This window comes from Sapajus apella, unplaced genomic scaffold (genome assembly GCF_009761245.1).
Source record: "Sapajus apella isolate SASKATOON/1434 unplaced genomic scaffold, GSC_monkey_1.0 scaffold14, whole genome shotgun sequence".
Classification (NCBI taxonomy): Eukaryota; Metazoa; Chordata; class Mammalia; order Primates; family Cebidae; genus Sapajus; species Sapajus apella.
Window position 1 is genome coordinate 11279826 of NW_022436954.1, and position 17093 is coordinate 11296918.

At 40.2% G+C, this 17093-nt stretch overlaps 1 protein-coding gene across 1 annotated transcript; it reads left to right on the forward strand.

Annotated features, from left to right (window-relative positions):
- CBLIF (cobalamin binding intrinsic factor) lies at positions 1-15810 on the forward strand. Its single transcript, XM_032283319.1, has 9 exons — positions 1-79; positions 1121-1297; positions 2286-2399; positions 2844-2984; positions 4504-4685; positions 8470-8647; positions 9809-10010; positions 13560-13678; positions 15541-15810. The coding sequence occupies exons 1-9, from the start codon at positions 1-3 to the stop codon at positions 15600-15602; spliced, it is 1254 nt and encodes a 417-aa protein (XP_032139210.1). The 3' UTR covers positions 15603-15810.
- Positions 15811-17093: the final 1283 nt, after the last annotated feature.

Sequence of the window (17093 nt, forward strand, 5' to 3'; positions counted from 1 at the left end):
ATGGCCTGGTTTGCCGTCTACCTCCTGAGCCTTCTCTGGGCTGTGGCTGGGACGAGTACCCAGACCCGGAGTTCATGCTGTGAGTATGATGTTTTTTCCAAGGAGGTCAGTGAAGCAGTTGTACTGGGGAGGGGCTGTGACCTCTGACCCTGAGCTCTGCTGATGAGAAAGTGGTTGAAAATAGCAGAGACATGGGGCCAGGTGCAGTGGCTCACACCTATAATCCCAACACTTTGGGAGACTCAGGTGGGAGGACTGCTTGAGCCCAAGAGTTCAAGACCAGCCTGGGCAACATGGCGAGACTCCATCTCTACAAAACAAAGAAAAAAATATTTTAATTAGCCGGGCATGGACTGGTTGCAGTGGCTCACGCCTGCAATCCCAGCACTTTGGGAGGCTGAGGCGGGTGGATCATGAGATCAAGAGTTTGAGACCAGCCTGGCCAACATGGTGAAATCCTGTCTCTACTAAGAATACAAAAATTAGCCAGGCGTGGTGCCATGTGCCTGCAATCCCAGCTAGTCGGGAGGCTGAGGCAGGAGAATTGCTTGAACTGCAGTAAGCTAAGATCACACTGCTGCACTCCAGCTGCACTCCAGCCTAGATGACACAGCAAAACCCTATCTCAAAATATAAATAAATAAATAGAGATGGAATGCAGAACTGCAGGAATGATGGTTGATTGTACAAAGACAGACACTCAGTGGCTACTGTGACCCGACACCACTACATACTAGTGAGAGATTTGGGTACTCACTGAAGATAAATTATATCCCAAATCTTTACTATTCTTCATGAAAAAGTGAGGGAAAAAAATGAATGCAAGGAAATCAGTGATTCCTAGGAAAGTGATAGAAATTATGAGAAATGTCATGAGTCATATCGCTTTAAGTTACTAAATTTAAAATTTCCTTTCTTAAGGATACGGGTTATTTGGGAAGATGTAGAGAAACTAATTGTCCTCAAAAGTAAAATCTCACCATTTTCTCCATTTCTCTTTAGACACTTAGGATACCAGTGCTAACCAAGTATTCTCCTAAAAGGTATCAAAGACACAGGAATCGTGTTTTTGAGAAGGGATGAGGATTAGGAGGTTACTAAATGACTTTCCTCTTCACAGACGTTCCCTCAGCACAGGAGCCGTTGGTCAATGGCATACAAGTCCTCATGGAGAGCTCGGTGACTTCATCAGCCTACCCAAACCCCAGCATCCTGATTGCCATGAATCTAGTCGGAGCCTACAGCTTGGAGGCCCAGAAGCTCCTGACTTACCAGCTCATGTCCAGCAATGCTGACGGTGAGACATCCAGCCGCTCGCACTCTCCCTGAATCTCGCACGTCACTCACCACCTCCAGATCCCAACTCAGTGTCCTTCCCGCCCCCGCCCCCAATGCTGCCTCTGATTGTACATAAACTACCCAAACACCTTTTCCTATGTACCTGGAAAGAAACACATGTGAAGTTAGAGCATTCATGAATGAGGGCAGTCAAGCAGAGCAAGCTCTGGACTAGACCCCAAAAGAGCAGCCTTGCCAAGGCAGGCGGATCACAAGGTCAAGAGATTGAGACCATCCTGGCCAACATGGTGAAACTCCGTCTCTACTAAAAATACAAAAATTAGCTGGGCATGGTTGTGTGTGCCTGTAGTCCCAGCTACTCGGGAGGCTGAGGCAGGAGAATCACTTGAACCTGGGAGGCAAAAGTTGCAGTGAGCCAAGATCACACCTGGTGACAGAGGGAGACTCCTTCTTTAAAAAAAAAAAAAAAAAAAAGCAGCCTTCCGGTTCTGGCTCTGCCACTTCCTAACTCTGGGATCTGGGATGAGTCACTGGATACTGCTCAGCCTCACCTTCCAGATGATTCTAATAATAACCCTACTACTACTAACATACTAACAGCAATGATAATAATAATAAAATCTCTGTTCTGCCTATCTCCCAAGAGTTGCCTGGAGGCCCAAGTTAGATAATAAAGTTTTAATTATTTCATAACTGTAAATTTCTGTATATAAATCTATATGAGTGTTCTTGCCGCTTTTCTAATCAAATATCAGGGATTCTCAAATACCGAATACTAGAGTCATCAAGTTACACAGATGCTGCTAGATTAAATATGCCTTTACATGTTCTCCCATATTTTTTTCTTCGGAAAGACAGATCAAAAAACTGCTCATTATTAAAAAGTCAAAATGCTCTGGATAAAAAGCAGAAATCTCACACCTGGCTCCTGGAGAGCTGTCCCCTGAGAATGTCTCTGTCTAACTGTTCTGTTCTCTTCTCTGCAGATCTGACCATTGGGCAGCTCGGCCTCACCATCATGGCCCTCACCTCCTCCTGCCGAGACCCTGGGAATAAAGTATCCATCCTACAAAGACAAATGGAGAACTGGACACCTTCCAGTAAGACCTCACTGGAAGGGAGAAGAGAATCAGGCACACGGTTTTTCCTAAGAATTTTAAATCCAGAAAGGAAAAGGGTGGGGGTGGAGAGAAAGGAAAGTCAGGGAAGAGACACAATGTATCCTTCACTCTGGTCCTTCTGATAATCACAAAAGGGAGAGATTCATTTCCAATCCAAAATGAACTAGAAATGGCCATGACCCCAAGGGCGCAGCTTATCGAGCCATCACCTGTCTAAAGACACAGAGTCATTTCTTTTATTCTTTACAGATGCTTGATGACATTCTTTTGAAAAACACTGAAGTTGCTCTTTGCCTGTGCTGTGTCTCTTTGGGGGCAGGTTTTCTAGCAATTTTCATTTTAAAGGCTTGGCTTTTCCTTATTTGCAAATGTCCTCATCATGGTGAATGTGAGTCTGATGAAGGTTCTGTGTCCCCTTCTGAGGCCCCAACGCTGAAGCATCAACCTTCTATGGGGCCAGTCTAGCGATCTTGGCACTGTGCCAGAAGAACTCTGAAGCGACCCTACCAATAGCTGTCCGCTTTGCCAAGACCCTGCTGGCCAATTCCTCTCCCTTCAATGTAGGTGAGTAGGTCACCACTGCCCTGAACTGGGAACATCAGAGGCATTGTGCACTGAATGGTGGCGCTGGCAGGGAAGTGGGAAAGGAGAGCTTTCCACGGAGGAGAAGCTAAGGACTGTGAACATGTCTGGGGATGGGAGATACTTACCAGATATCTGTTGGAGTGTGAACTGAGGAGCACATGAAGGAAGGGGAGATAGCAGCATTTAGAAACAAATATAATACTTGATATGTCTGGCAACTACAGAATCTCTGCTGGGAACAATAGTCCTGTCATTCAAGTCAGAAGTTCTTCCCAAAATAAACATTAATGTCTTGCTTCACTTCTCCCCTGCAACCTCTCTTTAATCGCTGCGTATGCTCTCAAACTCCATTCTTCTCGATACTTCTCCTCATTACATCCAAATAACCTCTCTCTATGAAACAGCTACTCTCGGAACCCTAACTCATAATGTTTCCCTTCATGGAAACCCGGGGACCACCCTGCAGCTTTGTTCTGCAAGCACATGGCTGTTTGTAAATGGGAGCCTTTTCCTCTACAACATCATGTCCTCCTTCTGTCCCCTTCTACGGATAATGATCCTTCTCTGTGGGGGCCACTGTCACAGCCCGCATTCATGGTCACCTTTTCTCCTCTGCCAACTCTCCAAGCAGTAAGTAGTATTATCTCAAATTTTCACTCCCTTACACATGCCCCATCAGCAACCTCTCTTGTTTCAGTTTCTATCAGACAAACAGATGAATCATTGCTCTAGGATCCTCCCTGAGGGTCAAGAACAGGCTGGTCTCCCTTTCACATCTGGGACCTCACACATTTCTGGGGCATCTCTGCCTCCAAGAGTTTGGACTTATTTGCTTCTGGTTGTCAATAACACTATCACCCTTAAGGAAGTTATGCAACTTTCAAATGGAGATTAAGGTGAGGAGGGGGAGATCAATGAAATAAAAGATGATAACTGGCAAGTCTTTTATTTATTCTAGTCTTGTCATCCCAGAACTTGCTCAATGGTTTCACATGTTTATTGCATGCAAACAAGAAAAAGTCCCTTTGTGGCATGCTTTGGTGGATGCGAAGTTCCCACCATCTAAGAGTTTACATCTAAGAGCACAGTAACAAAAAATAAAAATAAAAGAGAGTCCCAAGATTGTAAAACAGACATATAAACAACAAATGCTACAGGAGTTTAGAAAAGAGACTGCATCTGTCTTTTCTGGCACAAGAGCAGTGCGATTGAACATACTGCCAGTCTACATTAATTATAAGCATGAGATGTTGAGTTGTATAGTTCTGGGTTAAGATCCTGGCCCTATACTTACTATGTGGCCTTGGGCAGTTACTTAATTTTTCTGAGCCTCCATTTCTTTGTCTCTTAAAGGGAGATAATTACAGGTACTATTTCACAGGTTTTTCTGAGGAGCAAATAAAATCATAGGACCAGAACACAATAAGCACACAATAAATGTTAGCTGTTCATATTGCGGTGGTGACTATGGTGATCTTATCCCCTCTGTCATTCACAGACACAGGAGCAATGGCAACCCTGGCTCTGACATGCATGTACAACAAGATCCCTGTAGGTTCAGAGGAAGGTTACAGAGCCCTGTTTGGTCAGGTACTAAAGGATATTGTGGAGAATATCAGCATGAGGATCAAAGATAATGGCATCATTGGAGGCATCTACAGCACTGGCCTCGCCATGCAGGTAAACACATACTGGATGCTCTTGGTTGGGTTCTTGACAATAAGCCTGGATTGCAGACTCAAGAGGCCAGGTGCTTCTAGTAACATCTCCATGAAAGTCCAGCTAGTATTACCTGAGATATATTCTTTGTGGTGCCTGGGCCTAAATTTCTCTACTGGTAAACTGCAGGTAAGTGTTAATTCCTCCCTAACTCCTATGTAAAGTATGAAAGCAAATCTATATAAACACATTTCTCTTCCTTGGGAAAAAAAAATGAAACAAATAAATCAAGAAATATGTTGATTTATTATTAACAATGATCCATTTATTTGTAATAGTTACAGACTATTGCAATTTTGATGTACAAATAAAAAGAATATTAAAGTAGGCCCTCAAAAAATATAGAATTTTCTAATGCAATCTTACCAGCCAAGTGTTCTTTTTCAGTACTTTACCTTGATCCAAAAATAGTTAACGTTTATAGTCAAAATGATTAAGGACAATAACCTCAAGGTAACTAAACCTCCAAAAAACTCATAGTAAATGGTAAAGCAGATCTACCTGGCAGCCAAGTCCATACTTAATTCTATGCTTTCCTAGCATGTATTCCCAGGCTTGGATTCTGCAAGATGTGCTTGGTATTAATAGTTCTAAATCCAACAACCCACTCTACCCTAGTTGACTAGGGCAGCTTCTTCCGTAAAAGACAGATACACCAATGACAGTGGGCAAAAATGACCAACTAGAATCAAAAACTAGCAACCATCTGTGGCTGAATCCTCTAACCCCAACTAAGAAGTTTGAGCTCCGATGTCTCAAAATGTCCTATGGGAATTAACAGGACCAGGGACTCTTCACCTCAGAAAGCCCAGGAAAGGAAGAATCATGGAATGATGACACCAGCCCCAAACCTAACATAGTCCTGGACTACTAGGAATAAATTGTCTCCTGGGTAAAACAATAGAGACTGGTATTGAGATTTCACACATTAAACATTAGAAAAGGATATAACCAACCTAAGAATTGATTCATGTTAAACATTAAGAGCACAAACAAAATTTCCATGTCAGTGGACCATGTACAGAAGTGACTAATAGAAAACAAAGTTCACTTCTATGTCACAGTCAAGGAGACTTTGTCATAGAACAAAACCCTGTTTTTTCCATGGCTGAATTTTACAAGAGCATTCCCAGTGGTCTAATCTAGAAGCTTTTTGGAAGGAAAAAGGCAGTTTGGAAGAGACTGAAAAGATGGTTTGGGGATTTTTTTAATATGTGACTCACTAAAAATAACCTTGCTTCAATTTAGCACCATACAGAGAAATGTTTACTTTTGCTAACTTGGTTTGTGAATTCTGTTTGGATTTTATCACCTGCTAAGTACACTCTGATAAGCTGTACCTGGGAATTAAAGTTTTTTGTTTTTTTTTTTTTTTTTATCAAATGGCAGGACCGTGTCTATATCCAAATACCACAGGCCACGTGGATTTCTAGTCAGAATACATAATCTCTCCCTACCCTTTTTACTGTCCCTATCTGGAGTTTACTTAGGCATCCTGAAATCTGGAATTAATAGGTGTCTAATATATAATCTTTTCCTAATCTAAAATATTCTGATATAGAAAATCAAAGGGCTCTGGAGCTATCACAATTTAGGTTTGACTCCCAGACCTGCCACCATCTCAGACAAATATTGAATTTCCCCAAATTTTATTTCCCCCCTAATAGCAAGGTTGCAATTAGGTTAAATAAAATGTAGTATGCAAAAAAAAAACAAAACAAAACAAAACAAAAAATCTCATGGATAACGTCATGCTTAACAATTGGTCGCGATCTGTCTCAGCAGAACAGTGATGCTAGCAAACCTCGTTTTCAGTCTTTGTTCACCTTCTTCCAAGACGTCAGTGCCCTTCTAGTGGCCCAGGCCACACTCAACCCTACCCAAAGACGTTCATGAGGCATTTCCTCTGTTCTAGAATTTCTCCTCTCTCTTCCATGAATATCCTATGGCTTTCAAGATTCCTCTGATAGGCACTTATCTTGAAAAGGGATCTGATAGGCCGGGCGTGGTGGCTCACACCTGTAATCCCAGCACTTTGGGAGGCCGAGACAGGCAGATCACTTGAGGTCAGGAGTTTAAGACAAACCTTGCCAACATGGTGAAACCCCAACTCTACTAAAAATGCAAAAATTAGCCAGGCATGGTGGCATGCACCTATAATCCTAGCTGCTCAGGAGGCTGAGGCAGGAGAATCAATTGAACCAGGGAGACGGAGGTTTCCGTGAGCCAAGATCACACCATTGCACTCCAGCCTGTGAGTTGCAGCGAGACTCTGTCTCAGAACAAAAAAAAAAAAAAAAAAGGAAAAGAAAAGAGATCTGATGAACTTCTTGATGGAAAGTTATTAATGATGTTCTTGCTTAGTGAAATTTGGGAGATGCATATGACAAGTGGACAAGATGCTGTTGCAGAGGAGCACCCACCACCTGATGGCCATTAGACCAAACTGCCTTGTAAAGTGGCCTCTGTCCAAAGCCATGGTTCATGGATGTTGAGGTTAACAGTGATGGTTGTGCCTGTCACAAATGCCCAATTGTGCATACTGACCCCAGCTGAGACAGCCATTTCCGACTCCTGTCTCCCTTCTCCCATGACCTATTCCAAGCTTCAGGTGAACCAGTCATCAACAATCTCAGCCCATTAACATGCCCTGGTGGCCATCATCAGCACTGTATAGGAAGGGAGGTGGTAATGACAAATTCCACATCACACATCATGAAATGCTTTTATACATTAGCCCCTTAACCTCAAATGACTCCTGCAAGAATAGGCAGAAATTATGATTTCCATTTTATTCATGCAATATGTAACTCAGCAAAATAGGTGACTACCTTGATGTGTTAATCAAGACCCATTTTGCAAGTAACAGAAACCCAAATCCTTTTAGCTCAAGAAAAAAAATGAGGACTTACTACTCACATACACTGGGAAGTCTAGAGCTGAATTAGGTGGTTTCAGGAACAACCAGAATAAAGGGCTCAAAAAATGATATCAGTGGCCATTCTTTTTTCATTGTCCAGCCCTGGTTTTCCTCATTCTTTCCTGCTACAGGGCTTCTTCTTCAAAGTGGCTGAGAAAGATGCTCACTAGCAGCTTAATCTGTACTTGCTTGGTCTTAATTGAATAACCTCAGTGGGTAAAAAAATTCTTTTGGTCTCCCAATGTCTGTATGTCAGGGAACAACTCTAATTAGTACAAGTATCCACCAATCACTGTCATCAAGGGGATGGGCACCACCATCAGCCCAGCCCAGGTCATGTGTCCATCCTGAGCCAGGGTTGTGGAGCCTCTGACAGTCTTGACACAAGCACAAAGTGAGGGAAAAGTCCACCAAAGAGGGTGCATGACAGCATAAAACAAGGAGTCTACTCCATTTATGTGGCTAGATCGTCCTGGGCTAATGCTCCCTCTAGAGCCCAGCTTGTCCTAGACTAAAGCTCTCTCTGGAGCCCAGTTCTCACCCTCACTCACATTCAAGAATCATTGGTAAATATGACTGCTTAATAGTGTTCCCTGCATCTAATCATTGCACAGATATTTGTTCTGTGTCTGCTGTATGACAGAGACTGTGCTAAGTGGTGGGGACATAGCACTGTGTTCCAAACCTTACATAGCATTGGCTTTGCATTCTGGGTGACTAGGTGATCACAATGATTAGTGATCAAGTTTATCTCTTAAGACATGTAAGAGCCAACTCTCAGCTATGCCTAATTCCTCCCTCTCTCTCTCTCTCTTCCTGTTCCAGGCCCTCTCTGTAACACCTGAGCCACCTACAAAGGAATGGAACTGCAAGAAGACTATGGATGTGATACTCGATGAGATTAAACAGGGGAAATTCCACAACCCCATGTCCATTGCTCAAATCCTCCCTTCCCTGAAAGGCAAGACATACCTAGATGTGCCCCAGGTCACTTGTAGCCCCGGTAAGACATCCACCTCTCCTTATGTTATAAAGCAGCAACTTATGCCAGGAATGACATACGGATCAATGTTAAGTGGCATGTAGACTTGTAATGTCCATTATTCCCATGTGAGCAGAGCACATCTGACTCCCAGTCCTAAAGAGTATGTGCCAGCACACAGATATACCTTCCTGCACTCAGAACTCAGCCCCACATCTACTTCATTCAACATATATTTATGCAGTACTTACTATGTGCAAAGCATCTTGTGGGATACTAGAGGTAGGAGAAGGTCTGTGGTCCCAACAATCAAATAACATATAGCTTCATTTATTCATTTGACAAATGTACCATCAAACACTATGCATATCTTATCATATCTGCCTTTCACAAAGTCAGAAGACAGATGTGTAAACAAATACTACAACATTTGGGACAATCAAGTAAGTATTAAATAGAAGTTAAAGCTGTACAAGGTGCAAATGCAAAAAAGAAAAATAGTGACCAGTTGTTGATTTTGTGTAGGAGGCTCCAGAGAAGAACTGAATTCATATTTAAGTTGAGACTTAAAGATCTAAATATGAAAGCTTGATGCACATGACACATGGATGAGATGGAGTGGAAACCTAGCATGCCACTTTTTAATTAAAACTACCTTTATTTTATCCAATTACGCATAAAATTGAACGATACTTAAAATTCAAACATTACAGAAATATGCATTTAGAAAGTGGAGGTCTTACATAAAAACTTATCACTCTAGAGAGTACTAGTGTTTGGTATCAATTCCTCGACCTCCCCTTTTTTTTAATGCTAACATAAAATATCATTTCTCTTGCATTGCATGAACTTCCTAAGACAAGAAGAGATTAATAAGTTTCTTGTCTATCTCAATGCAGAATGTGGAGACCAAAATCAAGCAAACTGATCCCAATCCTACCAAACATGACCACATTCACTTAGCCCCTTAGGCTGCTTCCCAGTGATGTCCCAACCTTAACAAAGTGACCATGGAGTTTTTGCCAGAATTCTACACTAGTTGTCCATTTACTTGGTTAAATGGTATGAAACTCACTGCTTTCTTGAAATGTTTTCTGGGATAAGTTGCCAATAACAGAGATTTTGCACCTATAATATAAACCCCATAGTCTTTGACAAATGTGGCCTCTTTGCACTTCACAGATCATGAGGTACAACCAACTCTACCCAGCCCTCCTGGCCCTGTCCCCACCTCCACATCTAACATCACTGTCAAATACACCATAAACAACCAGCTGAGGGGCGTTGAGCTGCTCTTCAATGAGACCATCGACGTGAGTGTGAAAAGTGGTTCAGTGTTATTGACTGTCCTAGAAGAAGCACAGCGCAAAAATCCTATGTTCAAGTGAGTGTTACAAGTGTCATTCATCATTTTCTCCAGGTCTAATCTGAACTCTCATTTTTTTTCTCATCCTCTGTTTTCTTAATTTTTTTCCTTTTGATAACAGATTTTTATTTAATAGCCCCTTGAACCAGTTACAATCTAATAAATAGGTAAGGCTCTCATGAAAACTTAAATCATACAAGTCAATGCACGATGAAGTTTTAAAAACAAAAAATCAGAGATTTGAAAGTCTATTGCAGAGTAGAACAGTAAGAACAGACTTTGTACCTTTGAACCACAAATAATAGGTATTATTTAGGAAGATGTGGGAAGAGGTAAGTACAGGAAAAGAAATGGCTAGAACAAATATTTGCGTTAAGACTGAGCAAGGAATCTGAGGCCAGTGAGTAAGCCAGGTGGACACACCAGGTTGAGTGACAGTGTAAAAGTCTTGAAATATCAGGCTAAGGAGACTGGACTTTGTTTTGCAAGTTTTTGAGTAACAAAATTCACTTTGTAAAATGTCGTTTGGGTCACGATAATAGGAGACAAGGCTACACTGTAGTACATGACTGAAATAATGGAGCTGTGAAGTGATGATGACTTCCTCTGGGATACACGGACCCACACTAAGGCTCTATGAGTGACAGGACATACAGATCAAGAGAAAGAAGCTTCAAAACTATGGATAAAAGTGTCAATAAGAAATAACATATTTCAAAGGAAGGGATTAAATTCCTTAGATATGTTTAATGGTGGGCATTTGAAATAGGAACATTAGAAGGTTTTTGGAGGTATAGGTCAGGCAAAGTGGCTCACGCCTGTAATTACAGCACTTTGGGAGGCCGAGGCAGGCAAATCACTTGAAGTTAGGAGTTCGAGACCAGCCTGGGCAACATGGCAAAACCCCATCTCTACTGAAAATACGAAAATTAGCCAGGCATGGTGGAGTGTGCCTGTGGTCCCAGTGGCCCTGGAGGCTAGGACAGGAGAATTGCTTGAGCCTGGAAGGCGGAGGTTGCAGTGAGCTGAGATTGTGCCACTGCACTCCAGCCTGGGCGACAGAGCGAGACTCTATCTCCAAAAAAGAAGGGAAGGAAGGGAAGGAAGGGAAGGAAGGGAAGGAAGGGAAGGAAGGGAAGGAAGGGAAGGAAGGAAGGAAGGAAGGAAGGAAGGAAGGAAAGAAAAAAAGGCTTTTGGAGGTATAGAAGAAGTATTAGGAAAAGAGGTCAGGACAGGCAAAAAAAAATTGGACAGTCATCTCTTAGAGGTGATGACCAAAGGCAAGAACCCATGTAGTAGGTAGCAGATACATGCACCCAACGAAACCATAAGACAGATTTAGTTATTCTCATTTTACAGATAGAATGCTTAGGCCCAAGATGTTAGTAATATTCCTAAGATCACATAACATGTAACTAATAGAGTTGAGAGCTGAACCCAGATTGGACTGAATCTGATACCCTGTCAGGGTAGGGGAAGATACCGAAATGAATCACAGAGAAGAATATTCAATTTTAGGGAATGTTTATAGTTTGCAAAAAGAGGATGCAGTAAAGAAACATGGAGAAGTCTAAGCTGTAAGAGGAGAAGAAGAAAAGTGCCAAGTCATGGAAAGGAAAAAAGGAGATATTTTCAAAGAAAAGATGATACGGTCCAAATTCTTCAGGGAGATATCAAAAAAGAATACTGACAAAAGCTAAGGAATTGACAACTGTGTGATACCACATGGGGATCTATTCCACCCAGTTCTGTTGAGCACATTTTGTCTGCTGCCTACTGCATGACTCTATAACTTCCCCAACTTCACAGACAGGTCAGGATAAAAATTGCACTTCAAAACTATTCCTTTTTTTTTTTTTGAGAGCACCCAGCCTGGAGTGCAATGGTGTGATCTCAGCTCACTGCAACCTCTGCCTCCTGGGTTCAAGCGATTCTCCTGCCTCAGCCTCTTGAGTAGCTGGGATTACAGGCATGCACCACCATACCCTGCTAATTTTTTTTATTTTTAGTGAAGATGGGGTTTCAGCATGTTGGCCAGGCTGGTCTCAAACTCCTGACCTCTGATCCACCCACCTCAGCCTCCCAAAGTGCTGGGATTAATGGCATGAGCCACCATGCCTGGCCCAAAAATATTTGATTTTAAAGCCCTCTGAACGTACTGTACTTTACTTCTCTGAGCTTAGCTTTAATTTTACCTGATTTTTCTTTTTCTGATTATAAATGTAATAAATACATATAGCAGAAATTTTGAGGGAAAAAGCATTAATAAGAAAAATCATCTACAGTCCACCCACAATATCACAACTATAATATTTTTATAACTTTTGTAGGTGTTATTTTCTATGCATATTACACATAGGTGTGATCCAGCATATACATGGGACAGATAATTCATGTAAAGTTTGTATCTCATATTTTCACTTAACATTATTGCACAAGTCATTTCCTGTGTTACTGAAAATTATTGACAATATTTTCATGGCTTCCAAATATTTAGTCTTGGATATTCATTCAATCACTCATCTAATTATTTACCCATTTGAGGGAATTTACATTTTTTTTAATTTCCTTATTAATAAGTGTTTCCAAAATCTATTCATTTTCATTTCATTTCAATCTAAGTGAAATAATTTCATATTCATTAGTCATTCACATGTTTGCTTTATTTGTTTATTTATTTATTTATTTTGAGATCAGGTCATGAGACCAGCTAATTTTTGTGTTTTTGTTAGAGAGAGGGTTTCACCATATTGCCAAGACCGGTCTCAAGCTCCTGGGCTCAAGCAATCTGTCCTCCTCAGCCTTCCAATGTGCTGGGATTACAGGCATGATCCACCACACCCGGCCCATTTTCTCTCTTTTTTTTTTTTACTTAACTTTTAAGTTTGGGGGACATGTGCAGGTTTGTTACTAGGTAAACTGTATCATGGGAGTTTGTTGTACAGATTATTTCATCACCCAGGTATTAATTCTACTACCTATTACTTATTTCTCCTGATCCTCTCCCTCCTCCCAACCTGTGCCTTCCAACAGGTCCCAGTGTGTGTTGCTCCCCTCTACATGTCCATGTGTTCTCATCATTTTGCTCCCACTTATAAGTAAGAACCTGTGGTATTTGGTTTTCTGTTCCTGTGTTAGTTTACTAAGCACAATGGCCTCCATCCATGTTCACTGCAGCAGAATTCACAAGAGCAAAGACATGGAATCAACCTAAATGCCCATCAGTAGTAGACTGGTTAAAGCATTATCTCTTTTGAACATGATTTTATCTGATAAAATGATCACATAAAATTGCACTCAAAAGAGAATGATCATTTAAAATGTCTAAAGCATTTATCTGAAGCATTTAAAATGTCTCTATCTGGCGGCAGGATTGTTTGAGCCCAGGATTTCAAGGTTGCCATGAGCTAGGATCTCACCACTAGCCTGGGTAACAAAGTGACACCTTGTCTCCAAAAAAATTAATAGTTATAACTAACTAATTAATTGAATGCCTCCATCCCTTCATCTTACCCCATATTCCCTGACCTAAAGTGAGATATTAATCATATATAAATTTTTTTTTAGATTTGAAACCACAATGACATCTTGGGGCCTTGTCGTCTCTTCTATCAACAATATCGCTGAAAATGTTAATCACAAGACATACTGGCAGTTCCTTAGCGGCGTAACACCTTTGGATGAAGGTGAGGGAAGAAAAGGCATAGGCATTATCTTCCACAGTTTGAAGGCTACATTCCTTAATTATATTTTTCATTTGATTTATTCATTCATTCATTCATTTAATCAATTAATAATTGTGAGATCATATGTGTATATACAATAATTCTATAGACAGTGATTGCTTATATATGTATACACATATATATTTTGTATGCATATACATAATGATTAGATAGAGAAAGAGATTAATTCTGTAGGCAGTGGTAATACTTTTTACAGAGAAGGAAAGTAAGTCTTAGAGACATTGAAGGGACTTGTACCAGGCATGCATCTAGACTGTAAAAGTGGACAATTAAACCCAGGTTTCCAAACTTTAGGACAAACTTACTTTCTGCAATAGTTTCACTCACAATTCATGCTTCACCTTCTTTTAAAAAAAAAAAAAAATCTCCAAAGAGAAGAATGCCTACATGTGCATATTGCTGCATGTTTCCCCTGAAAAAATTAGGAGAAAGTGGGAAGAATAAAACTCAGACTTCAGCAAAACCTTAACATTTGTTAAAGCTTTTGCACACATATTAAAATATTCTCAAATTTAAAGAGCATTAGTGTATGGCTTTTGTCTAAGCATGATGTTACCTAGTTAACCTGATGGTTAACTGTCACCATGCAGTGACATGTAATGCCAAATAAAGTCACAGTAAAGCCAACGTCATAGGTTGGTAAAGACACTTCATTATCTAATATTACAGTAGGGGGAGATTTTTTTTTAAGTCTATCATGTATTTAACGAAATCTTGCCAGTCAGAATTTGTGGAATCGCAGCAAAGCATATAATAAAGATCTTGGAGTCATAGAGGACTTGGTTAGAAGCTCCTGCCCTTATTTAACAGCTGCATTACATTAGTAGTAAATCTCTGAGCCGCCTTCCACAGCTTTAAAATGGAAATGGCATTAATCATTACTTGGGTTATTGTGAGGATTGGAAATAATATACTTAGAATGATTAAGTGGAATGTTTTTTGCATGGCATGTGTTCAAAAATACTATTCATCATTATTATTATTAGTTTGCATATCACCTTCATCTCAAGAAATATCTGTATCAAAATATCCCATATACCCCATAAATATATATACCTACTGTGTACCCACAAAATTAAAACTGTTTTAAATACCCAGAATTTTTTTTAAAAGAAGGTAATTGCCCCAGGAACTTAAATCAGGCATATTCTCATGTCTACCAATTACTTTTCTTCCCTGGGAGAAAGAATGATAAAGGTCTCTCAGAAAATGAAAAGATTTGGACCTGAAACTGTCATTCTTTCTGTTGCCCAACTACGTAAAAGGTAACAGATATTGCCATCATCTATCTTTCCTGTCCTGAAAGCCAGAATTTCTCAACCCACTGCTCTTTCTTATTTCTTAAAAAATCTTCAAAAATGAACATGAGGTTCTCCCTTGAATGCCCTGATTTTGGCCTAAGTGAGCCATTTTAGCAATAACCACCATTTGTTGCACAATTATTCTGTGCCAGGTACTGTATTAGGCACCTAGTGGTCATTATTCCTAATTCTGAAAATAACTCTTCAGAGTAAATATTACTTACAAAATCTTGTATATGAGAAAAAAAGAGGCTCGTGCATCTTAAGGGGTATACCCAAAGACATACTCCTTGAAATGGTGACCAGAGTATGGAAACAAGAACTTCCTAAATCTCAATTTAATGTTCTCTCCATAATCAAGCTGCCTATTTATCTCTAGGATGAGGTTACTCCTTTAAAACATGTAATGGGTTCACTTCATCTAGCTCACTGCATCCCTTGGCGGATGGAGGTGGTTACGTGCACCACAGTCACCTCATGTTACTCTCTGCTTATTTCCAGGGGTTGCTGACTACATACCCTTCAACCACGAGCACATCACAGCCAATTTCACACAGTACTAAGGAAGAGGTGGGTTCAGCTTCTACCAAATATCTCCAAAAGATGGGTGAAATTTTTTCCACTTCATTTCAAATCTATGCAAAAAAGTGAATGCCTGTGATGCCACCATATTCCTGGTAAAAGCATGGTAAACCACTATGTAAAATAAAAATGCAAAGTTCACTGGAGTCTCAACATCTATGACTCATGAAAATAAAATTTCCAGCTTCTAAACACAATGACTGCCAATCACCATATAAACCTAAGGTGAGGGGAAAAGAGAGAGTAGCTGATATTTTTGGATGTCATTCTGATTTCTTGATTAATTAAATAACACACTCCCTATTTCTATAAATTATATATTTTTTAAATCTCATATTTTCTTATTATACCAAGTACTCCTTTTCAAGTTGCCTGATGTAAACATGCCCATGTATGTACATACATGTATACACGAAATGGCCAAACATTTCAACATATAAAACTCCCAGATGGTTCAGAACTAGGTAAATGATGTTATGTTTTAACTCTCTCCTTCCATTTCCAACATTCGTTTTGGTTAAATTCATATTTCAAATATATATTTAGATAATTTATATATGTAAAATGTAAATTAATACATTTGATATATTACGCATAATTTAATATATATTTTATATGATTATATATAATTTAATATATTATATATATTATAAATACAGGTAAATCTTGGAAAAAATTTAAGCTTTCAAAGATAAACATAACTCTGATCTCTGCTGGTGGGAGTCAACACTGGTACAAACTTTCTAGAGGATTATATAAAAATTTGTATCAAAAGACCTAAAATGGTCGGGCGTGGTGGCTCATGCCTGTAATCTCAGCACTTTGGGAGGCCAAGGTGGGTGGATCATCTGAGGTCAGGAGTTCAAGACCAGCTTGACCAACATGGTGAAACCCTGTCTCAACTAAAAATACAAAATTAGCCAGGTGTGGTGGTGCATGCCTATAACCCCAGTTACTTCGGAGGCTGAGGCAGGATAATCACTTGAACCCAGGAGGTGGGGGTTGCAATGAGCTGAGATAGCGCCATTGCACTCCAGCCTGGAAAACAAGAATGAAACTCCATCTCCAAAAAAGAAAAAAAAAAAAAAAACAGACCTAAAATATACTCACTTTTGACCGAAAAACTCCCAATTCTGAAATTTATACAAATATATATAAGAGGACACAAAAATATACAAGAATCAAAAGGTCTGTGGTAACTATTATAGACCAAAGCTTAGGCGTACAGGCACAATACACTTCCTCAAATTGAACCCAGACTCAGATAGACTGAACTGCCCGGAAACAAGCCTCCCATCTAGGCATCTCTGAGCAAGGACATGCTCTCTGGTAATAGTCTGGCTCCCAGGAGAAAGGTCCAGGTCCTCATTTCCCAGAAAAAGGCCAGGACTGTCACTGTAATGTAAGGGAATCTCAGGGATGGTGAATAAAGTGCTCTCTCATAACATATCGTAATGTTTATAACATGCAAA

Bases quoted from the DNA above. Each gene is read 5' to 3' on its own strand.
- CBLIF (XM_032283319.1), top strand. From the start codon at position 1: ATGGCCTGGTTTGCCGTCTACCTCCTGAGCCTTCTCTGGGCTGTGGCT. The intron at 2,400-2,843 runs GTAAGACCTCAC...TCCCCTTCTGAG, and splicing joins GGAGAACTGGACACCTTCCA to GCCCCAACGCTGAAGCATCA. The intron at 2,985-4,503 runs GTGAGTAGGTCA...TGTCATTCACAG, and splicing joins TTCCTCTCCCTTCAATGTAG to ACACAGGAGCAATGGCAACC.